Genomic DNA, 26474 nt, shown 5'->3' with positions numbered 1-26474 from the left:
CCATAAGTAGCATGCCGATGGCTTAATCTTGGTGAACTTTTCCTGGGCTGTTTGCACTGGACTTAAAATAGTCAGTTGGTAGAGTGCTGGTACGTTAATCAGGAGGTTGTGTCAACAAGTCCCATTGCGGTCAATTTGTCTCGTTCAAACCCAAAGGCTATTTAAAACTTACACTGTCGGTTCCCCTTGTGGTATAATACTTGATATTTAAAACAATCAAAATACGGCTTCAGTTTCTTAAACCCATGAGAAGCTGCCGATGGAGTCAATTCCAATCACTTCTTACATACTTTCATGCTCAGGTATTCAACTTCCTGAAGGAGTGGATCCTTCCTTCTTAGCTGCTCTTCCCGAAGGCATCCGGCAAGAAGTCCTGAGGGAGCATCTCGGTATCCGACACTCTCGACACCCTCCTCCTCCCTCTGGGGTCACCACCGCTGGACCGTCTGCCCCAGTAACGACAGCAGCCCCCCTGGTGGTTGGGAGCAGCACACCGTCCACCAGCGCCTTGGATCCTAACAGCTCCATCAGCCAGGTTAACCCAGAGTTCCTGGCTGCTCTACCCCTACATATACAGGATGAGGTGAGTGTGTGTGTGTGTGTGTAGATAAGAACTACCTCATGGGGTATATTTGACAAAGAGTTAGCTTAAGACTAGTCCTAGGAGATATTTAAAACTTAAGGCTAGTCCCAAGTTAGGACGATTAACGCAAACAATCATAAATTCTCCTACGTCCTTTCTAATAATATTGACCTCATTTTTTTCACCAGGTCCTAGCACAAGAGCGAGCCGAACAGCAGCGTCTCTTAGCCAGCCAGCAGCCAACAACCACCACAGCAGAGCCCGTTGACCCGGCCGCCTTCATTCAAAACCTACCCCCAGGGCTCCGTCAGACTGTCCTGGCCGACATGGACGACTCTGTGCTGGCCCTCCTGCCCAACGAGATCGCCGCGGAGGCCCAGGCGCTGCGGATTGATCGGGTGCTTCGACACCGGCAGCTGATGCAGGAACGCTTGCTGAGGGAGACGGGTATGCTGGGTGCTATACTTCAGAATTCAGGTGCATTCTAAGAAGGGATGTCTCTCCACAGTTATCCGTGGCTGCCCAAAAAAAACCAAAAAAACGGGAGAAGAAAAAAGTCTTCAGAATCCACGATAAAGTGACATAAAACAATTTTTGAAATAAATAAAATAAATAAAATAACAAGAGGCCAGAGAAAATAACAGATGAAAGCCAAGACAGTGAGAAGTAGTTAAGGTTTTTAAAAGTGCCTTAACTACTTACTGTGGGTGTGACAATATCTTGACGTTACTGTTGAGTGCAGCCCTGAAATAGTGCAGTAGACTATTCTAAACTTCTATTTTCTTCTTTTTAAGTTTCTTCTTTCTTGTTTTTTATCCTTCCCTTTGAGTTTGCTTTGAGGTTTTTTTTTTTTTTATTCGGGGTTGGGATAAAAACTGTTTGACACTCTTCTTAGATTAAACCTAATCCCCTTTGAGTTTCTGCATTGATCAGATTTCAACTTGGGTCTTTGACTTAGATTAAGTATTAGAGAGAGAATGAGCGAGAGGATTTGATCCACAGACCAAGTGAGTGATCTTAGAGATCGAGGGGGCTTCATCTCCAAGACCAAATGGGGAGATTCGGGAGGTTTTATTGGGCTATATCTATAAAGTAGGTTTAGAAGAACATTGCTACTTAAAAATTGTCTGCTAAGCCGAAATTAGCAAGATACCAGTTACAAGTTGTACATGTGACATGATAAATTGGCTGGTAACCTTGTTCTGGTAAGCAAAGTTTTGTTATGCTAAGCTACTTTTTGTGCTCAACCAGTTCTGGGAAATTGGGCCCTGAAGTTGTTTGACAGAGACCAAATCCAAGACGGGGGGGGGGGGGGGGGGTGAAATGTGTTTCAAGATCGGACAAAAGACCAGTGAAGTCTTAAGACCTCTGACACAAGCATCAGGGTGGCGAGTACGTCAAGCAATATCCTCTTACCAATATGGCCCTGATATGGAAAGGTTTGCGGTAACCCCATGCAATGACTATCTCTAAATGAGTTGGGGTGGTTCTGAAAAGAACCGTTGGTTTCAACTCGACATTTCGATCAGTATGCTCTGATCGTCTTCTGCTTTCTCCAGAAGACGATCAGAGCATACTGATTGAAACGTTGAGTTGAAACCAACAGTTCTTTTCAGAACCACCCCAACTCATTTAGAGATAGTCATTGCATGGGGTTACCGCAAACCTTTCCATATCCAACTTCCACCATGCAAAGTTTCAAATCCTAATAAGGCCCTGGTTCATTTCCCAGCTGAAGCCATGTTTTTTTATTACAGTAGATTTTGTTTGCTGGTTCTTTCCTAATTTTTCTTTGAGCTCACAAGTTTCCCTCCCTGGATCAAGGAATGTCCAAGTCTCCAATTTTCTGGAATATTTCATTTTGGTCAAATCACATTAACATTTCTTTGAATTACAATCAATCTTTTTTTGTATGGCTGGTTAGAGTCAATAATGTAGATGTCCTTAAATGTATCTCAACCACCACTCTTTTTGCACCCTTGCACCTTTTGCAACGTTTCTGGTTAATCTTTTTTTAATTTTATTGAAAACTTCCTGTTTTATTTCTTCTGAAGCTTTGATCATAAGATGCTATTTCTCTCAGAATTTCTAACCCCCCTTATAGACCTTTTCATGCCATGGGCATCTTGGTCTGGTTTCCTGTGTTTCAAATAACATTGATTATTCAATGTGTCCTTTTTAAAAGGGACTCAACATTTATTTCTTTTCTTGAGGTTGCGTTGAATTGAATGGAAGATCTGTTGCACCATGGGAAAGGTTTGAATGAGAAGATTATAGAGTTTTTCTCGAGTTTATTTTTTTACCAAATATTTTCAACCTAATGTACTGTATTGAATCGTGTCTTCCCTCCGATGATCATCCAGGTCTTTCGAGCAGGTTGGGCCAAGGGGTAAACTACTATCGGCTCTCCGTGCCTCGATCAACCAGCGGGTATTCATGGAGTTGGGGCGGAGGCTCACGTGGCTTGAACACGGCGAGAGCGGCCACCACCACGACCACCAGTGCACTGACTCAGTTCCAGGGTCGGCAGCTGGTGGACCTGGAAGCACTGACATGTCTTCTGGTGCTATTGTTTGTTAACGAGCCGAAGCTGAACACAGCGAGGCTACACCGTGTGCTACGCAACCTGAGTTACCACCCGTCCACCAGGCAGTGGATCCTTCAGGCGCTTCTCAGCATCTTGGAGAGGACCAGTGGGCTCCTCAAGGGTGGTGCTCCGAGTACCGTTCACGACGGTAAAGTCGGCGGTGCGAACTCTCAGTGCGATATGGAGACGGTGACGGTGGTTCAGAGTAGTAAAAGCAGCCAGCAGCCGTCGTGGCTGTCGATCAGTATGGACGCTGCCTTAGGGTGTAGAGCAAGTGTCTTCCAGGTACAACGAAGTGGGACCAAGAAGAGCAGCGATCGGCAAGGTGCTCTGGTCTGTATCCACCCTCAGGCTGCGCCCCTTGTCTGTAGACACGTTCTTGAAACACTAGTATCACTAGCCAAGGTGTTTCCCCACCAGTTTGTCCCGCAGAGACCCAAAGACTCTGCTAAGAATGCTGCGGACAGCAGCAGCAGTAGTAGTAGTTTAAAACTCATGGACGGGGGACCGCTAACCTCATCTGAGAGCATGACGTCCAACCTCAGTCAGGGCTCCACGGGAAGCGGCAAGCCCTCTACCGCCTCAAAGCAGGACGCAGAGTTCTGGGACCTGCTGGTGAGGCTGGACAATACGACACTAGGCAGGAAGGGTAAGATGATTTCCAAATCGTCCAGTTCGTCACTGGACCGTGATGGGAAGAGGTCGGACACGGCACCGTCTCCGATGGCCTTGCTGATGGGCATGTTGGCCCACCCTGTGATACGACGCAGCACGGCGCTAACGGACAAGATGCTCCACTTGCTCTCCCTGGTGTCCGCCTCGTTACCGGAGACGGACAAGAAAGATAAACATGACCTAGCAACTGTCAAGAGCTTAGCGAGATTGGGACGGAGAATGGCCGAACCTGCGCAGGTGAGAAAAAAGCTCATTAATTGAAACCGTCCATCCCTATTTCTATGAAGTTGTCGGCACTAGATTGAAGATCTCCAAAAAGGAAAGCCTTTCACATTTCAATGTTCGCCTATTTTTCTTGTAGATCAAACAACGATGTTAACAAAATGACCCATGTGCTACCAAAGTGGTACTGTAGCATGCACTGCAGTTGGCAGTGCCTCAAATTTGTCGTACAATTTGCTTTATGTGACAAGGCCCTAAGACTGTTTTGTTGTTTCTTCTTTTGCAGTCATGCACTCCTACTCAACCGAGCCGGGAGCTTCCTGGTGAAATGACATCGACCCCAGGGACAACGGATTCGGCATCTGGAGAAAGACAACATACATTGTCCACAACTAGCAGTGCTGGCAGTCCAATGGAGACTGCATCTATACCTGGTAAGTATCGTGGAAGTATTAGGTTAGATTAGATTAGACCGATCCAGTAGGCTCCGCCCTCGACGCACGTGTGAGCAAGAACACTCGGGGTTCTCCAATGCCTTTCTGCACAACTCTACCGCGCGCGCCAAGATACGCGCACGCATGTCGGACCTTATTTGTCGGACCTTATTTGTCGGACCTTCGTTGCGTTGTGATTGGTCAATACGCAATGGGGCGGAGCTTAATGGATCTGTCTATTTCCCTGGTGGCGTCGTTTCTTTTGTCTGTCGATTTTTTTTTTTTTCCCCTAATCGATTCATAATCATAGACGTTGGACCAATGTTTGTCTGAGAGAGATTTGCCGTTGCCATCGTTTATATCCCCTTGTGGGAGTTTGCCGAGATCCTCTTAACAAACAAACATACCTCTTGAGATTTCTAAATCTTTTAATGTAGTAAGAAGTTTAAGAGACTTTATTGATTGTCCTTGATAGATGTAAATGAGACTCAAGAGTCGGAGGGAGACAAGACATCTGAAGAGAAGCAAGCTGAGACACGTACAGAGAAGACGATTGTCGAGGAATGCTTACTCAAACTAGCAGTGGAGGTAAGTAACACAACTTCTTCAAAACTCTTAGCGGGATATCGTCGACCCAGATTCAGTAAAATTATTTTTCCTTGGAAGTGGCTGTTTCTTGAAACTAATTGAAGAAATGTGTTTTTAGGAACAATTTAAAGTTCTGAAGAAAAAAACCTGTATGCACTGTGACTTTTTAAATATAATATTATCAAGTCAAAGTTTTTCTGGCAATGATTTTTTTTTAAAGGAACTTTATGACTTTAAAAGCTTTTAGAAATTTCTGATAACAGTTCCACAGGTTGGCTCAAAAAAAAAAACAGAATACCAGAGCTGCCGACTCTCCCTGATTCTGCGGAAAGTTCTCTGAAAATAAACCAATGTTTTCCCTACTATGTTGAAAGTAATTCTAAATATCTCCCTGGTTGTTTTACAAAATCTCCCTGATTGCAGGGTGCAACTGTTGGCAGCTCTGCGATACAAACTTGAAGTGGTAAACAATTTATTCTTACCGAGGTTACGATTTTCTTTGCAGGTTCTAACGGCTCACAGTTGTTCAGAAGATGGACTTGAAGACGCCACTACATTACTTATGCAGCTATCGAGAGGTCATGCCTTCACAAGACAGACCGTCTTAGCACTATTATTAGATGGAGCCAAGGAGATAGGCCTAGCACTATGCAGGTAAAACATCACCTTTACCGTTCAGCAAGGAAACCTTGTGTTGTGCAGGAAGATCAATGCATTGTGTGTAATGTGTAAAAATTAACGCAAGCAGCAACAAGCATACTATGGGAAGAAGGTCCGGTTTGGATCAAAAGCTACCCTACAAATTTGATATTTATGTATATGTATATTTCCATATGTGACACCCCATGCCCAAATTAGGCACTTGTTGGAAATAGAGAGCTGGCTTTCAAGAATTATTCACTCACATGAACCATCTAGCAATCTTCCCTCTGCCTCTTCATCACAACTACAAACACATCTCCAAGGAAAGGTCATCGCTCTTTCTCACACTCATCACCTGTACTCTGGAACTCTCTGCCATATCACCTAAAAACTTTAAAGATATGAAGATCAGCTCAAATTCTTGCTGATAATCCATTTATTCCAGTAGTCTACATTTGGTAGTCCGCCGTAGTAGAATATTTAGCGAGACAAGTTTTCAAAAGATCATAATCTACCCAGCAAGTAGATATACACATGGTGTTACTGCAAACCAAATATACATTGGTATCTCACCATGCAATGCCTCAAACCCCCATAGAGTCCACAGTTGTTTCTTATTGTCTTCTTGCTTCCTTTTGAAGTTTTTGTAATTTCCATTTTGGTTTACATAGAAATTGGTCACTGTACCAAGTGTTACACTCCTGGAAGTTTTGCCAACATTTGGGGGTTAACTGACAATCTCTATGTGTGGTATGTTTATTAATTATGGGTTTAACCAACCCTATACACCAATGTGTGTTACCACTGTATACTCGGTACTTTCCTGAATTCTGTGGAAAAAAATCACAGGCATATTATCGGGTGGGATTCGAACTCCAACCTTTGCAATTCTAGAGCAGTGGCTTTGTAAATTCTGGTATGTTCTTATTTTGCAGTGATATTCAGAAACTTCTGTCAGAAGTCAGACAATACAAAGAAATGGCAGACTACATCCAAGAAGATGACCCATCTTCATCGACAGTCTCAGTGGCCGGTCCATCCGGGCTAGGAGGGACCATCCGAGACCGCTTTAACATGGGTCTCAATGTGGTCGTCAATGCCCGCTCCAACAACACCAAGCGGAGCGGTTTTGAGCTGCGACTGCCGTCGATGGCGCTGTTTACAAGCAAGATGTCCAATCAGAATCTGTTCCTAAGGATGCTGAAGGTGGTGGTCCAGCTGAAGGAGGCAGCTAAGAAGGCAGCGAAGAAAGCATCCACTCTCAGCAGGAATTGTGAGTTGTACTTGTACTTCTTCCCTTTGAATAAAACATTCCTCAAAAGCGCTTCACAGCAAAATGAACAGCGTTAAGATAACAAACACTTGGAGTATATTTCCCAATTTAAGCCCACTAACAAATAATAATAAGATATCAAATAATAAACCACAAGGGACACTGACTGGTTACATCTTTAAATGATTTCGAACAAAGACAAATTTAGTTGAGCGAGATTTGAACCAACGACCGCCGGTTTAATGTGCCGGTGCTCTACCAACTTACCAATAATATATGGGAGACCTGCACAGTCTATTTATAAATGGTTATTACTATTTGTTTTTTACAGTATTCTTTTTATTTTATCATTTAACAAATGGCCGTGTACTTTTTTTGGTTCTTCTCTCAGCCAACTTGGCAGCAGCTGTAGCAGCTCTGGAAGCGGATGCAAGTGAACTCATGGAAATTATGCACAGACGAGGGCAGCCTTCTTCACTCGATGCGCACAGAGCACTTATAGGCAGAGGGGTAAGTATGTGCCCGATGTACATGTGTAGGGTATTAAAAACTCACTCTGCGGCAGTGAAGTTAATAATTAGGAGTTCCCTCTATCCACTAAGCAAAAGAAGTAGTCCCGGCTGATTTTCTACCTTTCGACAGTTCTTTTCAGAATTGAGAAGTCTTCCGAATGTCCAAAAATCTACTCTGTGGTAGTAGAGAAGTCTCTTGAATTAAACAAAATCCACTTCGTCGCTGTATCATACATCTTCAAGACAACTTCTCAAAAGAGCATAATCAACCAAGCAGGTTTATGGTGTATTCCAATACATTCCCAAATTTCAGTCCAACGACCGAACTGCATTTTGAATTTACAATTTTAAAAACATTAAAAGTAAACAAAAAGGTTAAACAAAAAGGTCAAACAATCAAAAAGAAAAGAAGAAGGAAAACAATTTGTATATATTGTTTTGATTTTTTTAGCATGTGGCATGGAAACAGTGTATTGGCTATAAATACGGTGAAAGAAATTACAACTTTGTTTGTTATTCTACCCCACTTTTCCCCCAGACCTCAGTGGGTGCTCCCAGCTCCTCAACGACCCCAGCCACAACCCCAGCTACACCTCCAGTCACAGCCACCACTACCCCCAGCACCGAGCACCCTACCCAGCCCGAGGTGCCGACCAGCCTAATGGCAAGGTCTAGTAGCTCAACAACCAGCACCACGGTGACTCCAAGCAGTGGGTCGTCATCAGAGACCCCCATGGAGGTGGATCTACCGGCCGGGCAGGGAGCTGCACTGCTCAAGCAGGCATCTCTGGACGCCCAAGGGGCTAGCACCAGCAAGGCTGATGAGGTCAGACAAAACACAAATCACAAAATCTTTATCATTTCAAATGGGTTCTAATAGACCTTTGCTGCCACCATCTTGGTCATAATTCCTGTATTCAATAGCAGTGCTGAAGGCTAATATTTGTTGTACAAAAAGTAACCAGACTGTTTCTCTTCCCAGCCTGATTTGGTTGCATTGATTTGAATGTGAGAAAATAAAAATGGGCGCACCATTATAAAGGGGGTATTAAATTGTTTTCAGAAGATGTTTCAGTTGTATAAACTGGCTTCACAGTAAACACAAGCCTGGTGTACATCATTTTATACAAACTGCTATGGACTAATAAACACAACCTTTAAGTTTGCCAATGGGCAACTAAAAACTGTGCAACCTACTTGTTAATAATGCTTGTAATTCTTCATTTTCAAATTGCAGTAAGTAATATGTTTGTGAATCATAAGCGTTGATGATGTATGTGTGATTTACTATTGTTTTTGTGCGTTTTAGACCATCGAGCTAGCCAATGTGTGATTTGGGCTGACAGTGAGAATCCTATATTTTATGAGTATATTTGATAAGTATAGTTTTGATTTGAATGTTGCATTTACAGGTTGAGGATGATGAGCCTCGTCTAAGTCTCCAGCTCTCTCTAGAAGAGCTCTGGGATACCCTGAGCGGTTGCCTAACAGATCTCTCCCAGACCCCAGATCACCACTCAGTCCTGGTCCTACAGCCTGCCGTAGAGGCCTTCTTCCTTGTCCACGCATCGGAGAAGGAAGTCACCAAAGCGACCGAATCCAAGCCCTCCCTGACGCGAGACAGCAGCATCTCTCATGTGACTGAGATGGCTCCATTGTCACCGATGCCTGTGACGGCCACCGGAAACCTCTCTGGAGGATTCTTCGCGAGGGAAAGCTCCGTCACGTCCATCGTTACGGCCGCCATGCCTCTGGACACACAGAAATTCCTCAGTTTTGCAGGTGGGAAGCATGTACAAGTAGAAGACATGCCTGATATGTGGCAGAGGGTGCCCCGCCCCTCTCAGATGTTCCTCTACTTTAACACACTATTTTCCACTGCACAGAAGTACCCCCTCCTTAAATCCTCTTTAGAATTCCTGAGTTTCCCAGAACACAATGAGGACACAAAATGTGAGGGGGGGGGGGGGCGGGGTTACACCATGTCACATTTAAAGCATCAAATAGTAGAGGGAAAGTGGAAACTGTTAGACAGATACAACGTTTGTACAGCTAGATACCTTACTTGGTCCACGCACAACCATCCCCTTTGTCAAGGAGCATTTGCAGTAACTGCACAAGCACTCATGTTAATGGTCTTTCTGCTTGTCTATGACTCGCCCTTCAACTTATTCAAGACTCAGTTGAAGACAGTTGAAGACAATTGAGAGTGCTTTGAAACTTTTGTACTATACACAGATATTGACTGCTGCGAGTGCTTAAGTGCAAATATGCATACTAACAGATTTTTCATTGAGATTAGCACCATGCTTAAACATGTGCATCATGGGTAATGTTAATACACTTATCACCGTGTTTACATCGCATGGCCACGTGATCTCCTCTCAGCTGATTGTAAGGGCTAAACTGTCCTGGGTATTTATGAATGTTTTCAAACCTCTTTATTCTTCCAGAGATGCATCGCAATGTGTTGAACCAGATCCTCCGTCAGTCCACAGTCCACCTCTCCGAGGGACCCTTTTCCGTCTTGGTCAACCACGTCCGCATCCTGGACTTTGACGTGAAGCGTCGCTACTTCCGCCAGGAGCTGGAGCGAATGGACGAGGGGACGCGGCGTGAGGACATGGCCATCCATGTACGACGAGAGCACGTCTTTGAGGACTCGTACAGGGAGCTCCATCGGAGGTCACCGGAGGAGTGGAAGAATCGCTTCTACGTGGTGTTTGAAGGAGAGGAAGGGCAAGATGCAGGAGGTCTCCTTAGAGAGTGGTATCTCATCATCTCAAAGTAAGTCAAGACATCTGTCAAGGGCGAGCTTTAACCACTTCGCATTGGTGTTTTGTTTTGTTTAAAATCTGTGCCTAACTGCGGTTTTATTTTGGGGGGAATATTTTTTTATAATTTTTCTCAGAAGATATTGTTGCAACAATGAAACTCTGGCTTGACAAATGAAAAAGAACAACGAATCTCATTATTAGTTCCGGGATTTGATGTAATGTGAGAACATTTAGTAGGAACTTAAAGATTAGGATTCGCATAGCCTTGGCCGAAAATCTATCATGGTATGCTCAGTTCTATCTTAGAATTCTCAAACTGCCATTAAGCCAAATAATGAGTAATCGTGTCAGCCTGTCCAATCTTGTATGCCATACTTTTGTAACAACATGACAAAGGTTTAGAATCCAGGGGGGGTGTTAGAAAATAACCTTTAGAAAGGGCAAGGTTTTCAAGAACTTGTTTTCGCTCTCTGTACGTGTTTACCAATTTGTGTCTACAGACATCGTCCGACTGTAAGTGGGTTAAAGACACTTGATAATTTCGACAATTATCCTCACTTGGTGTACATGTATCTCAACATATGCACAAATTAACAAACCTGTCAAAATTTGAACTCAATTGGTCGTCAAAGTTGCGAGATAATAATGGAAGAAAGAATACCCTTGTCATACAAAGTTGTGTGGTTACAGATGCTTAAAATCAAATTCAAATATTTTAGTGGAAAATTACTTCTTTCTCGAAAACTATGTTACCTCAGAGAGAGCCGTTTCTCACAATGTTTTAGACTATCAACTGCTCTCCATTGCTCGTTACCAAGTAAGATTTTATGCTGACAATTATTTTGAGTAACTAACAATAGTGCTCATACCTTTAACCTACTATTTAAAAACTGAATTTTTTTCCCCGGAACTTATTTTGTTTTTGTTGCGTCTGACTTTCAGGGAGATTTTCAACCCCATGTACGCCCTGTTCAAGGTGTCCCCCGGGGACCGTGTGACCTACCTCCCTAACCCCGCCTCCCACTGCAACTCCAACCATCTCAGCTATTTCAAGTTTGTCGGTCGGATCATCGCTAAGGCCATCTACGACAACAAACTCCTGGATTGTTACTTCTCTCGTAGCTACTACAAGCACATCTTGGGCAAGCCAGTCAAGTAAGTCATGTATTAAATTGAGTTCCTCTGTCTAAAACTAAACGATGATGTTTTGTTATCCTTACCAATCATCTGTTGAACACTCCCCACTCTATTTATCACAGTTTGCGGCATCCAGACTTTCATTTCATCTTGTGGTTTATAACATTACTTTCTTCAGGTATACAGACATGGAGAGTGAGGACTATTCATTCTACCAAGGTCTCGTCTTCTTGTTAGAGCACGCCGTCTCAGAGCTGGGCTATGAGCTCATGTTCAGCACAGAGGTAATTTCTTCAATTATTCTCAACATTAAACTACAAGGATACTCTCTGAATCTACACGGATGAGAAATTTTAAGTTGCATTGTTTGGTTAACCTTTTACACAAAAACATTTGAATCTAAGAACAATTCTTGTATTAAATAATTTCTCTGATGTTTTAGAGTTGATTTCCATGTGAAAATACCTCTTTTTTTTTTTACAGTTTGATGGCTGTTTCTCAGCAAGTAGCATTGTATTTCACATGTGAATTTTGTTGTATATTTTTTTATATAATTTTACCAATAACTCAGCATAGCATTGACTTAAACCAATCTATGACCCCCCTTTTAAAGCTACTAAAAAAAAATTGGGTCCCAACACGAACAATGTCCAATGTCATTATCATGATCTATCTCTTACTTGTTTGTCTTTTTGTTTTCTTAGATTGAGGAGTTTGGGGTGACCGAAGTGCGAGACCTGAAACCCAACGGTCGCAACATCCCCGTCACAGCGGAGAACAAGTTGGAGTACGTCCACCTGGTATGCCAGATGAAGATGACCGGGGCCATCCGTAAGCAGCTGGACAGCTTCTTGGAAGGCTTCTATGACATCATCCCCAAGAGGCTTATCTCCATCTTCAACGAGCAGGAGCTGGAGTTGCTCATCTCTGGGTTGCCGACCATCGATGTGGACGACCTCAAGGCCAACACAGAGTACCATAAATACCAGGCCAACTCACTACAGGTAAATGAATTATGTGGAACCTACCTCCTCCTTCAATAGCACCTCCCTCTCCCACAATGGAATCTCTTTACCCTAAATGGAAAAGTTAGTCAAAAATTTGTGTCAGTGTTTTTAAAGTGTGTCAAAAGAGTAAGAACATTTTTGCAAATTTAAAAGCACATCCAGTTGTTTTAACGCACAAACCTTTTTGCGCCTGTTTGATCAGCCCACTGTTGTTCCCTGTTTTAAATAACACTTTCAATTCAGTTTGGGATGCCAGAAAGCAAGACTAAAGACAAGGCAAATCATGCTCCAAGTTAAAATGTTTATGCTATGAATGAGCTTTCCATTGTACCTTCTCTATACAGAGGTACCACAGACTGCCACAGAGTACTCTACCTTCTAGGCTAGCATTGGGTGTATGGGGTTTCTTCTGTTTGTGGCTGGTATTATGTTTAAACCTATGGTTTATGTACTGTGGACTTAATCTCTACAGTCTCCTGTAGAATTTGATCGCAAGAGCCAGTTGGGCAGGAGAGTACACCGGAATTCATAAAGTTTTCAATCTCTGTGCTCACTCCCGTTCTTTAGATCCAGTGGTTTTGGCGTGGTCTGCGTTCCTTTGACCAGGCCATCCGAGCCAAGTTCTTGCAGTTTGTGACGGGCACATCAAAGGTTCCCCTCCAGGGCTTTGCCTCGTTGGAGGGAATGAATGGACCCCAGAAGTTCCAGATTCACAGGGATGATCGGTCCACAGACAGACTTCCAACCGCTCATACCTGGTAAGTCCCTTTATGGTTTTATGTATTTCATATCATTGTTTTATGTTTTGTGTTGCGCAAAGAGGCTCCTGCGCTATGCAGGCCTTGAACTTCACTCTAGTATTCCAATTTAAATTGGTACTTTGCAAAGTGCACCACAGCAAAAGCACAGGGCACCACTGCAATTGCTGTGGGTGCCGTGGGTTATTTTGAGGCCTGATTATGTGCTATATAAACATCTTGTGTTATTATTTATGGTAATACCCTCAGGAGTCTGTGTGTTTCTGTGTAACTGTTCTGGCCAAACTTAATAATTGGCTGGACTGTAGTTTGAACTGGGTCCCAACTTGAGTGTTATAGTTGGCTGGGATCCAGAACTCTCTCACTGTGTGTGGGAACCACCAGATCCAGTGTATTTTGGGTACACCGGTGACCACCAAGAGATTTTTTGGCAAAAGCTAGTTTGTGGCCACCATTGTTTTTTTTTTTCAGGGAGCAGGATTTACGTTATCATACACACTCTGTGCTTAAACAACCCAACCCGTCACTAATTCCTTTTTCTTCATCGTTTCAGCTTCAACCAGCTGGATTTACCGGCGTATGAGACATACGACAAGCTGCGAAAGATGCTACTACTGGCCATCGAAGAATGTACCGAAGGATTTGGCTTGGCTTGATCTAGCCAACCACCTGGGCCCGATGGCTCTGCTTACCATAAGCAAAGAATTCCATGCTTATGTCAAGCCTATACAGGTCTGCTGGGAAAGTTTGCTTGTTTGGTGCGTAGTCCACGTTACAAGGCATTGTCTGCTTACACAGCTAGCTAGAAATACAGAGCCTGCCCTGTAAGCAAAGTATGGTTGTTGCAAGTGCAGAATTTGGCGGTAAGCAGAGCAGAATTTGGCGGTAAGCAGAGACTTGAAATTGGGCCCTGTTTGCAACACACCAAAGACACTCATCGACAACCCTGTGTAAAAGTTAATGACAAAAAATTAAAGAGAATGTTGACTTTGTCCCATCGATGGATAAGGTCAGAGTGTCATGTTAGGATATGAGTTTGATATGTCATGGCCTTATGCTAACATGGTTGCCCACTTGGTTCAAGTATTCCCCTATGATACAACATGAGTGAAATGTTGCAGTGATTTTTATTGTGACCGGGGCCCAATTTCATAAAACTGTTCGGCAGAAAATAGTGCTCGGCAGAATCTTTGCCAAGCATAAATTGAGCGGAGCACCAGTCACTACAATATAAACTTTCTGGAGGTTTTTGGCTGGTAACTTGTTTCTGCTAAGCAATACTTGTGTGTGCTTAGCAAGTTTTTTTGTGCTGACAGGCTTTATGAAAGTGGGCCCCGGTCTGTCTGATACTGATGGGACATTTAAAGATGGCTTGATCATCAATATAGCAGTACTTACTAGTTGCTATAGCCGCCAATACAGACATTCTAGTTGTCTACAGTCTTATCGCTTTTAAGAAAACAGGCACAGGAAATGGTCCCAACCGTGGACACTCAAGCTGAAGGTGTTGCTTTGACCTTGAGTAGCATTTTGTGTCAAGAGCGCCCTCGCATGGCAGATAGTTTTAATCTGAGCATGTAGTGAAGTTTCAATAGAGACCTTTGTATCACTCGATGAACCATCTTTGACTGGTAGGCCCTACCCTGTGCGTGTGAATGATTAAAAGCTCAGAGGCATAAAAGATATCAGACTATGTTTTCCATGTTAACTTAGTATCTACCTTTCTAAAACAACACCAAATTTTTGTTTCATATTATTTTCAGACACTTTTACAAGAATATATTGTGTCAAAACTAAACAATGTTTAGCCATGTCTGGGTGTGTGGTGATGATTTTACAGAAACAAAAGGTCTCTACAAGTGTTAAGTTATCATGTAGTTGCTTCTTAAGCACTGCCTGCATGAATGGGTGCATAGTGGCAGTCAGGCCTGGAATTTCATCTTTGAGAGGGCAAGGCCATTTTCTTAAGGGCACTTCCATTGGAAAATCTTAAAGTGTTTGTGGGAACTTTTGAAAGGGCACCGAGGCCAAGACTGAGGGCAACGGAGACTGTGGCCTGCGTGTTATTTCAGGCCTTTTTCTAACTTGGTTGGAAGGTGGTTGTGTGAGGGGAGAGTTTATTATTATTATTATTATAGTGACCTTGGGAATTCTGATGGTTTTTGGTTCAGAACACATGACTTTGGATGGAGAAGGTTTTGATCGACTTGGAAACTTTATCAAGTACAAACTGGAGAGAGTGCGTCAAGGTTCCAACTCAATCAAATTGTGCTTCTTTGTTTTCATTTGTTTATTTCGTATTTTGAAATTTAGTTAATTGGGCGTTCGGGCTGTGCAGATTTGCAGCCCTGTATACCAGCCCAAAGGTCGGAAAGCAAATACCAAAAAATGTCTTTGCTATATTTAAACTTTTTTATGTTTATTTGTTTGTTTTGTTTATAGAGGAAAATAGGTATCTTCAATAGTGTTTTATAAAGATCCATATAGATCCGCTTCAAATTAATATTCCTCTGAAACATTTAAACAACGGATTGTTGCAAAAAAAACGATTCATTTCTGTATTTCATATTTGCGTAAATAGATAAGAAAAATGTCTTTATAATGATTTTTCTATCTGTACCAAATAACATTGAATGCCTTAAAGTGATAGAGTAGTTTACAGTGTAGGAGATATTCAAATTGGAAGAGGAAGCTTAAGTGTGCATGTATGAGGAACTGAAGTATGTTATGTTCCATTACGTTTTTTGCTAGTTGCAAATATTTGTTTTATACTTCCCCATGAAATTTGCGTAAAGGGGAAAAACGATTAAATTAAAAGAGGAAAAAAAAGGTGCATCTTAAAAAAAAAAAAATAATGTTACTTGTGGGAAGTAAAGAAAATATTGTACAATGGCATTTGTTGGTTTGTTTAAATCAGAGTTTGGGTATTAAAAGAGTAGGTCACTTGTCTGGAGTGTCGTAGAGTATTGTAATACAACTGTAGAAATTATATCGTTATATGTTAAGATGGGATGCTTATAAATAGCACTTTGTGATAAAGCTACTTTGTGAATTACAACTTGTTCTTTGTAAAATACGTTATGCTATTCTTTCGACATATTGATCCAGCTTTGTGAGATAAACCTGAAAAGGGTTTTCATTAGTTGCTTCAACTTTTAAATTATAAACAACAAAAACAAACAATTATTACTTTCTGAGTGCTGGAAATAAGCAGATGTTGATGGGTGTTTTAGCAATTATTATTATAGCAATTGCAGGCAAACCATCAAATTTAACGATGTGGTGGATTGGAGCATCATACTTTCTTAATGTGGATTTCATAAATGCTCCCAGCCTAGTCTAAAAATAAGAAGAACAATAAACACTAATTAAAACAGTTGCAAGAATTTGATAATGGATGACTTTCAGATTGGATGACTTATATCAGATTTTCCATAATGGGAACTTGGTTGCAACTTTAGCTTTAGTGCTTTAAATCTCTTCCGGAAAATTTGGGCTGAGTGAGCTGTGACTGTGTTTTTGTTTTTGCTACGGTTGTAAGGAACTTTCCTATTCAATGTCCTAAAGATGGTAAACTGGCCCCCAGGCAAACAAACAAGAACAACAAAATAAACAAAGTTCAGTCAAATTTTCAGAATACTGTGTTTACCTTTCTGAAGTGGTACACAAGTAAAAAAGGTGACATTGACTTTTAAAACCAACTAAATTGATAACTGCTGGAAAGTGTAAATTGTATGTTCTCTTAAGTTCCAAGAATTTGTTTGAACTTAATTAAAATCCTATCTGTATTAACTATGGAACCTGTGAATAAAACAAAACAAGTTCTGGAAGTTCATTTTGTCTTGTTTGTTTATTTGTTTTTAAAGGGTATATGTACTTTTTGTAGGACAAAAAAAAACACTGTCCACAGATAACTTACACAGTTTGAAGATAATGATAGTAGAAAGTTTCCCTGCAAATATTACTTGCTGAATGCTGAGGTGCTGTAGTTTTTGAAAAAATGAGTAAAAAATGTCATGAAAATAATTTTTGTCTTAGTGATCATATCATGAGACGAAAATTATTTTAGCTTGTAAAAACGTATTTTCATTACATTGTTTTACTCGTTTCTCAAAAACTACAGCACCTCAGCAACTAATATTTTCAGGGAAGCTTTCTACTATCATTATCTTCAAACGGTGTAAGTTTAATGTAAATCTGTGGACATTGTGTTTTGTGTTACAAAAAGTACCCAAATCCTTTAATGTAATTTGCATTATTGTACAAGATTTGTTAGAGCAGTGGCGTAGAAAAAGTTTTTTTATGGAGCTTGGGGCCGTTGTTGGGTTATAGATTTGTAAATACTCCAACAATTAATTATAATAAAAACTTGCTTGGTGAGAACTTTGCACTGCGGCTATTGCTAGTTTAAGCTATATCCAAGACATTTAAAAAAAGTTTGTACAAAATTATATAGGCCTATTCATGTAAATAAACGAAACCGAAGAACATTATTAACAAAAGGAACCCTTTGAAGCCACAAACAAATAAAATGTACAAATTATGCAAGTCTAGTCAATACAGTTTAAAAGCTTAGCTGATAGGTCTACAATATCAATTATTTTTATAGATGTTATTATCTGTGTTTTATTCAATTGTGATGTAATAACTTAAGTCACCACAGCAAAAATATAAAATAATACAAGTGGAAATACCACATATTTTGAGTGGTGGCCATCTGCCAAGAAGCAAAGTGCAATTTTTTTTTCATAAATGGATTAGACTTGTGGACAAGTCGTTAAATCGGCCCCACGCGCTGAGATCTCGCGAGATCACTGCTCTCGCGCGAACTGATGGCTCCCCGATAATAATGAGGAGTCGAAGATTTAACGACTTGTCCACAAGTCTATAATTGGATAAGAATTGCGTTGTTTCACGTCACAAGAGGGCGCTATTCAAATCTAGTGTAGAGTCGAGGGAGGGTCAATGAACAAAAGAAAACTGTGGAGTGATAGAATGTAACTGTGTGGCGTATGCCCCCTTGAAACAGGTTCTTAGCAAGTAGGCCTAAAAGAAAAACAAATAGAGCAATTCATGAAATTGGTTGTCCGTTGTTCCCCCGCCCGGCCCACCTCCTTCCAAAAAAGCCCCATGCGGCAGCTGGATAAAGGAGGCAGATCGAACTTCGAAGTATGTAGATTTACATTCATTGTCATGTAAAAAGAACTGTCAAAACAGATGTTATCTCCCAAAATGCGGCCCAGCCTTCTCCTCCCTAAAATTTTGAAGCCCCTCCCATCACAACCCCCAGCGGCCCTCCAGCTAAACCAGTGGACTAACCACATAACTCTCATATAATTTACTAGGAGAAAATACATGCTTTCCTTGCATTATGTGCAGGGGTCCAATGAACTGTGTTTGCGCGTCATCTTTTATGCAAAGCCCCAGTGTTTTATCATTTCTTGCTGATGCAAGGGAAGGGACACAACGACAGAACTGTTTGTGTCTTCTTCAAGTCAAGTCGAGTTCTATCTTAATTTTTCATGATAGTGTTTTTTGCGCATCCGGGTTTCAGACCATAATGCAATGCGAAATGAAATGCCTGGTGCTCCGCAGACACGCGACACAATAAGCAGTTGAATACAGTAGTTTGGAAGGGTGCCAGCGTATTCATTTTTTGTGTGAAGTGCGATCCCCATCCTATATGATATGTGCCGATATTCTGTTGTTCCGTTGGGGTGTGGTGCCTAGATTCAACTTGAAATTTCTGCAATTTTCCACTGGAAATTTTTACCCAAACCGAGGACATCTCTTTTATTAGACTCTTGGACATATCTCAGGGTACAGGATACGAGACAGACTGGAAGGAGTGTTTATATTTCCACGTTGATATTTTTTCAGAGGACTGGCCGTACATAAAGCGGCTACGGATTGAGGCCGAAACGAACGGTTGTACCATTTCAAAATGGGGTGCGCAACGAGCGCGGAAGATAAAGCAGCCGCTGAGCGGTCAAAACAAATCGACAGAAATCTCCGGTTGGATGGCGAAAAGGCTGCAAGAGAAGTCAAATTGCTACTTTTAGGTGAGTTGTCATAATTCAAGTGTTTATTTGCAACCAGGGGTGGCCATGTTGGAATATTATAACAATGGAAAACCCCTAATGCGGAAGTGGGTTGCCCCATTTTCATGCTGGCTTGTCGGGTGTTCTTTCATGTTTGGATTAAGTAGTCATTTTTCCAGCGGTAGGCAGTAGATTATTGCATACAAAACGAATCCAACATGAACATGACCTTGTTCTCTGGCGGTATTATTACACTACAAACGGGATGAGAATTGTCTGAAGCAATAAGTTGAAAACCATTTTGTCATGTCAGTTAATTAATTATGACGGACAGCAATTTATACAAAAAATAATAATTCTCCTCTACCACCACCATCGTTTTTAGATTGTAAATTGTAGTTTAAAATTAAAATAAAATAAATCGTGTTTGCAAATTATGTGTCACATATTTTGTACAGAAAATAATTTTAATGTTAGTATTATACGTACTACTAGTAATTAAGTATAGTAGTAGCTAGTATTAGTAAGTACATGTTGAAAGTAATTTTCGGAAAGAAATGGCAATCATCATATATCCAGGATAACTTCCGTATGGCGCCACCACTTTTTCACTCATTTTTACAAAAAGGGATATCTCATTGAGGTAAATTAGATACTATATTATTTCATATCGAATGAAAAAGTGGTGGCGCCATACGGAAACTTTTCCTATATCCAAAACGCACTATTCCAATTATGACGTTGAATACGTTTATAATCCAAATATTTAATGAAGGTGAGCCACTTAAATTGGTCCAACTCCAATCCACATGATTGGACCAAATTATATGAGGCTAAAATATGTATAGTGTACACACCAGTAATTACAACAATGACTTTGAAGAACTGGTTTGACACTAGTCTCTGTTGCTCTGCAATGGCGGCAACTGCAATGCTGGCTGGGTAGAACTTCTAGTTCTAAGCTTCCCAAATGCGAGAGAAAAGTGTAACGTTTGTTCATATCATAGTTTTTAATTGATTTTTTTGGGCCTCTAGAAAATCAATTATCTAGAAAACAAATTGTAGATTCATGCATGTGAACATCATGTACCATGTGTACATACAGATGCGCACAAATGTGCAGCAATGTCGATTTGTCGGATGTTAACTGTATGTAAGCAAAACATTTGATTAATAGTACGATATTGGTACTATATTATTTTATGTGAACTTGAAGTGAGGTTGTCGAATGTCGATCCTGTACTGGGTGATTTTGAATTTGGATATCTTTCCGTATGGCGCCACCACTTTTTCACTAATTTTTACCAAAAGGGATATATCATTATTGTGGTAAATCAGGTACATTACTATATTATTTCATATCAAATGAAAAAGTGGTGGCGCCATACGGAAACTTTTCCTTGAATTCAAATAATATACACATAATGAATGTTTATGAGTGCAATGGTGCGAATATGTTCATGAGTTGAAAGATGGAATGTTCTATTCAACGAGGCGGAGCCGAGTTGAATGGAACATTCCAGCTTTCAACATATTCGCACCATTGCACTCATAAACATTCATTATTTGTTTTATATAACATCCAAGTAGATCTTTGTCATTTTGATTGAAAGATACAACTTTCAAAACAAACAATTTCAACTGTAGAAGCTGAATGCTAGTAATTTTACTATGCCTTCTTGCAGTAACACCTGCTGCGTTACCAAAGACACGCGCACGCAGTGATGTTTTTACTCAGCTTTTTCGTTCCATCCGAAAAGTACCATTGCACGCTGCCAGCGTGCAATGGTACTTTTCGGATGGAACGTAAAAGCACGGTGAGTGACTCAGTGTGCAATGGTACTTTTATTTGCTATCACGTGACGGACAATCCTCCAATCAAATGGCAAGGATCTGCTTGGGTGTTATATAATATGAGCTAAAACATAGGGCTTAAACAACTGCGATATTCATCACACCCGCTCTTGTGGTTAGGAATATTCTTTTGGGATGTGCGAACATGTTTTCACACACAGTCAAGTACAAAAAGCTACACAGGAGACGTAAATGTCTGTTATATTTTCTACCAAAACTAGTGTCCTCTACTCTAGTCTAAGGACTAATAAAACAATTTCTGAACCCAGCAGTATAGGAATTCTCTAGCTTTCTCCATACATAGTGTTGGCCATGAGTGGTGTCTGGGTGTCGTTAAATTTGAGCACCCTACTGTTTTAAATTTGGACACTCTGCATTATCTGTCATTTACATGTTGTAATTTGTAGATGAACACCTAGCAACTGGCACCTTGCTAAAACCCTTGTCCCTCAGGTATGAATATAAAACAAAAAACCTTTTTTGGCCATTGCTGATACCATTGACCATATTGCATTGTTATACCTCGGTAACAAACTGTGAAGTTTGATTGGTCGAGAACCAATCATGTGACGCGCAACAAAAACGCATGTTACATGGCGCGACAGGCCGGGTAACATGAAAAGTGATGTACACCGGTGTACACTATTACCTTGATCGTTCCCAGCGTTGGTCGGTTTCCAGCGCTGTGTACGAAACAACCGCGGGTACGAGGGAATTGTTTCCTGCTCGTCTGCTAATTAAACAATGAATAGTCCGTCGTAATATTGTTTGTAGATGACAACAGAACTTTGAGAAGAGGAATAACAATTATATACAAAGGTATAACAAAACAATTGTTGCATGCTGTGACTGGGTCCATGGGTTTTGTACACCCTCGAGGGGAAATGGCACCTTCGGCTTTGCCTTGGGTTCCATTTACCCCCTCGAGTGTACAAAACGCCATGGACCCCAGTCTCAGCGTGCAACAATTGTATTCTGTATGCAACGGAGGAGTCCAACCTGGGCTAGTTTTACATTAGGCCTTCAACTTACAATTACAATACAAGACTCAATACAGTTGCAGTAAGGATGCTTTTCAAATAATCATGTAAGAAATTGTGTAATTTAAAGACTTTAAATATTGTGACACTCAGTATTATCTGTTTTTTATTTGTAATGTAAAAAGTAGTGGTATACGTACAATATTGAAACCGTTAATGTTTGTTATTTAGACAGAGTTGGAATCTAATAAAAATGTATTGTTCAAATGTTGGATGTTCTCAACCATCAACAATATATGCATGTTATATTTAGATTTTCAAACAAGGTTTCCTTTAAAAGATTGTGTGTGTTTTGCATTCTGTATTGGCAACTTTACTTAACACATGTTCTATTTGAACGGTCAAGTATACATAACAGACAGGTAAATGAAATATTCTTTGTTTTATGTCTACCTACCAGTATCTCTGAATATATGCAGCACTTGAAATTTTAATGATTCTGCGCACACAATACACTTGTTGAGCAATTAAGGCCTGTCAAATCTTGTAGGCAATTTTATTGTCAATCCTTGTTTGTTGTTTTACTTCTTCTTAGTTTTACAAATTTTGCTGGTACCTCTAAGACTAAGAGACATGAAGCAGTAGTATTGATGTGCAAATAATTAAATAGGTAACTAAATGTACTACTAAATGTACTACTAAATTTGTATGTTTTTTGTTTCTTTTTAATTCACAATTCAAAAATCTAACATATTGTTTCTGACTTTTCCTTAAAGATTTTATCTAAACTACCTTTTGATTGAAAACAAGGGAAAATATTCAGTCAAAATTTAGTCCTCAAAACCAGCATTCTCCCTTTTTGTTGCCAGGGGAACATATTGAAATTATCTTGTTAAAATCCATAAGAACTATTAAAAACTTCTCTAAACTGGTCCTGTTAGCCAGTCACCGGAAATGGCAAACCCTGAACATTGGATAGGTAGACGGTGGACTGTAAAAGGAAAGGAGTACGCCGTTTTGTTTGGATGACTACAGACACATAATCAGTTGATATTGGTAATTACTCAAAATAATTGTTATGTGTGTAGCATAAAAACTAACGAGCAATGGTGAGCTGTTGACAGTATAAAACGACTCCCTCTGAATAAAACGTAGTTTTCAAGAAAGAAGTAATTTTCCACGAATTATATTTCGAGGCCTCAGAAATCAAGCATCTGAAAGCACACAACTTTGTGTGACAATGGTGTTTTTTCTTCCATTCTTATCTTGCAACTTCGAAGACCAATTGAGCTCAAATTTTCACAGGTTTGTTATTTTGTGCATATGTTGAGATACACCAAGTGAGCAGACTGGTCTTCGAAAAGTATCAAAAGTGTCCAGTGTCTTTATAAATAATTGGGTCTCAAAATTCATCACTGCAATTACCTATCTTTCGGAAAGTTTGTATTATATAGTTATACTCAGCGCCTTAAGTACCTTGTTTGGTAGATACGTGTGCTATATAAGACTTTAATGTTATTATTATTATAAAACAGTTCATCTTTAAAGATTAATACATGTAACTCGTTGTTGTTGCTGACAATCTGACATGTTTTATTGCAAATCGTATTTTTTTCTTTCTTTTTTCCCCTAAATGTCTGGATTTATGTTAAAGACAGTGGACACTATTGGTAATTGTCAAAGACCAGTCTTCTCACTTGGTGTAAATCATAAAATAACAAACCTGTGTAAATTTGAGCTTGATTGGTCATCTGAGTTGCAAGATAACTATGAAAGAAAAAACTCCCTTGTCACACAAATTTGTGTGCTTTTAGATGCTTGATTTCGAGACCTCGGGAAATCAAAATCGTGGAAAATTACTTCTTTTTCGAAAACTATGTCACTCCAGAGGGAGCCGTTTCTCACAATATTTTATACTATCAACCTCTTCCCATTACTCATCACCAAGTAAGGTTTTATGCTGATAATTATTTTGAATAATTACCAATAGTGTCCACTGCCTTTAAGCTCTGTGGATTTTAATTACTGATACTGGTATATGTATGTATAGATTCCAGTCCACTACCAATACTATACATGATCTTGGTATTTATTTATTGGTATTGAGTCTTCCACCTCCAAACATGCCCACTGGTAGATGTCAGTTATAATGCATACTTTGTATGCACACCCTCCATGCCATCACCTCTGCTTATATTCCTCATCACTTCACTCTCTATGGTGTCTATTAATAGACAGTATGATGCTGTCAGGACCAATTATTGAGCCATGTAAATGCCTGCAGACAGATGGGGGCCTATATTTTTGCCTGCAGTTTATTGGCATATAAACACACCTATGTGTACACTGTAGGTATTGGATCTCGTACTGTCTGTTACACTGTGAATTCGGGGTGTGAACCAAAATATGTTCAGAGCAATCCAATATTGGAGTTTTACATGCGCAAGTACACAATGCAATTTGTTTTAATTAAAAAAATTGCTACACAGTAGTCAAATTGTACAGGCATTGTTGTACTACTCATTTAACACTTCATTTAATATATATCAGTAATTAAGAAATTTTTCATGCAGAAATGTTTCTCAGATTGACAGTTTATTTGAGACCCTTTCTCTAAAACAACATTCCTGAGGAAGGAATTGTTCCAATGTTTTCAATATACATTATCAACAGCTGCAGCGCTTCTTACCAATTTTGATTTTGTAAGTTTTATGGACAGTAATATAGCAAGGTCCCTCTAAATGCTGTAATGGAGCCTGTAGGTTTGTGGGTTTAATCTGGTGTCTTCATTCATCACCTGCTGCACGGACAGATATATAGTAACTATTGCAGGTCACTGGAACGTTTCAAAGCATATGGACTGTTTTGGTATTGGAATTTATTGCAGTACTTGTAAAAGTAGCATAGTATACAACACTTACAGATATTAACTAGAAGTGCTACGTATATTTTTTGCAAGAAAAGAAAAGGGAAAAACATCATAGGTTTTCTCATAAACTGCCATGGTTGTGCTACAATAGGACAGAGGCCTGAAATCTTGGATTACACACACCCACTCCCTAAAAAAAAAAATTAGAGAATAAAAAATTACGATATACTGTATTGAGCATGATTGCTAGCCTTCTGCCCTCTTTGTATGGGCGAACCAGCGCCTATTACCGTTTGTGCATCCATGCCTGTGCACTATGCTACAAAATGGAATATCCGGGTGAATATTCAACTCAGGTGCCAGTACCAGCAAAAAATTGAGGGTGCTTTGAAGTTGTTAAGACGGTAGTATAACGTGCCATTGTACATGTGGGCAGCTACTGAGCTGCACTTGGCAGATACACATAGGCCTACATATAATCAGCTTGCGTGAATATCCAGTTAGACTCTAAATGAGAGTCACATGAATCACATGTTATGCAGGGAACGATTTTGTCAAGCATATATTGCACAGCAAAATGTTAAGGTTGATATTACTTTGCACATGCTGAATGCCAATATTGAGTTGCAAATAGTGATTTTTGAGTAGTGCAATCTACAATATTATGCAGCCTTTGATCTGCTACGCAAGGGAAATCATTCACATGTGCTTCATTCACTCACAAAATGTAAAAACCTTGCAGGGTTTGATGTCAGTGTTATACTGGACATTAATCTTTCTGAAAGTCATGAATAATGCACAGTGAGGATAGATCATCTCTCTGTATCAGTGTAGTGCATCTGTATTGTAATAATCCAGATGTAATTATCTCTAATGTTGACAACATTCCTCCCGACCTGTCCCATTGCACAGCGCAGGTTCCAGTGTTGGCTTTACTCTAATCCTCTATCTGGCATCTGCCTCATGTTAATTGGATCGCACAGACAAGTGCTTGTCCTGTTTAAGTGGAAAAGCCCTGTCTTATGCACAGCGCAATCCGCACACCAGACTTTGACACTTTACTGCATGTTCTACCATGGAGTTAGAAAAATCCAGCTCAGCTTATGCAAAATAAGGATTCTTTTTATCTTGTAAAATTTTGGCACCATGAACGTTTCAAGATTGAACTCTGATATAGATTGATAAGTCCTTTAGAAGGTTGTACAGTACATGTTTGTGTTAGATAAAAACTGTTTTATATCAGACAGTGACGACTTAAAAAGCGGCTTTTCAATTTATACATGTATGTAGTCTTTAAAACTGCACGCAGATTAAAACATAATATTTCAAGTAATTCATGAGGTTTTTCAACGTACAGGTGTACAGTGTACACCGACCATACATAACATATGTACATTAATACAAAGTTTTTTCCCGAAAGCTGAACGAACAAATTTTGTGTAAAGATGCGTTTATGGTAGTAGGAACCAATTTACTGAAGAGTATGAACATTTTTCTGAGTATGGAATTTTGCTAAAGAAAAAAATTAAGATACA

General features: G+C 40.2%; 2 protein-coding genes across 5 annotated transcripts in view; both read left to right on the top strand.

Moving 5' to 3' along the window:
* LOC117306587 (E3 ubiquitin-protein ligase HUWE1-like) overlaps nt 1-17025 on the top strand; it is a 92401-nt gene extending 75376 nt beyond the window's left edge. For all 4 annotated transcript variants that reach the window (XM_033791071.1, XM_033791092.1, XM_033791086.1 and 1 more), the window contains 16 exons: nt 303-583; nt 772-1060; nt 2947-4082; nt 4354-4501; nt 4977-5089; nt 5595-5743; nt 6667-7004; nt 7396-7514; nt 8055-8342; nt 8929-9298; nt 9970-10303; nt 11236-11448; nt 11609-11714; nt 12135-12434; nt 13005-13195; nt 13749-17025. In XM_033791071.1, the coding sequence (XP_033646962.1) occupies nt 303-583; nt 772-1060; nt 2947-4082; nt 4354-4501; nt 4977-5089; nt 5595-5743; nt 6667-7004; nt 7396-7514; nt 8055-8342; nt 8929-9298; nt 9970-10303; nt 11236-11448; nt 11609-11714; nt 12135-12434; nt 13005-13195; nt 13749-13851 (4478 nt within the window). In that variant the 3' untranslated portion in view covers nt 13852-17025. The remainder of the gene's footprint in view (nt 1-302; nt 584-771; nt 1061-2946; nt 4083-4353; nt 4502-4976; nt 5090-5594; nt 5744-6666; nt 7005-7395; nt 7515-8054; nt 8343-8928; nt 9299-9969; nt 10304-11235; nt 11449-11608; nt 11715-12134; nt 12435-13004; nt 13196-13748) is intronic.
* Nucleotides 17026-18819: 1794 nt separating this feature from the next.
* LOC117306030 (guanine nucleotide-binding protein G(i) subunit alpha) overlaps nt 18820-26474 on the top strand; it is a 47420-nt gene continuing 39765 nt past the window's right edge. The window contains exon 1 of the mRNA XM_033790875.1: nt 18820-19257. Within this exon, the coding sequence (XP_033646766.1) occupies nt 19140-19257 (118 nt within the window). The 5' untranslated portion in view covers nt 18820-19139. The remainder of the gene's footprint in view (nt 19258-26474) is intronic.

The sequence above is a fragment of the Asterias rubens genome, chromosome 2 (genome assembly GCF_902459465.1).
Source record: "Asterias rubens chromosome 2, eAstRub1.3, whole genome shotgun sequence".
Taxonomy (NCBI): domain Eukaryota; kingdom Metazoa; phylum Echinodermata; class Asteroidea; order Forcipulatida; family Asteriidae; genus Asterias; species Asterias rubens.
This window is presented reverse-complemented; position numbering and strand designations above follow the sequence as displayed.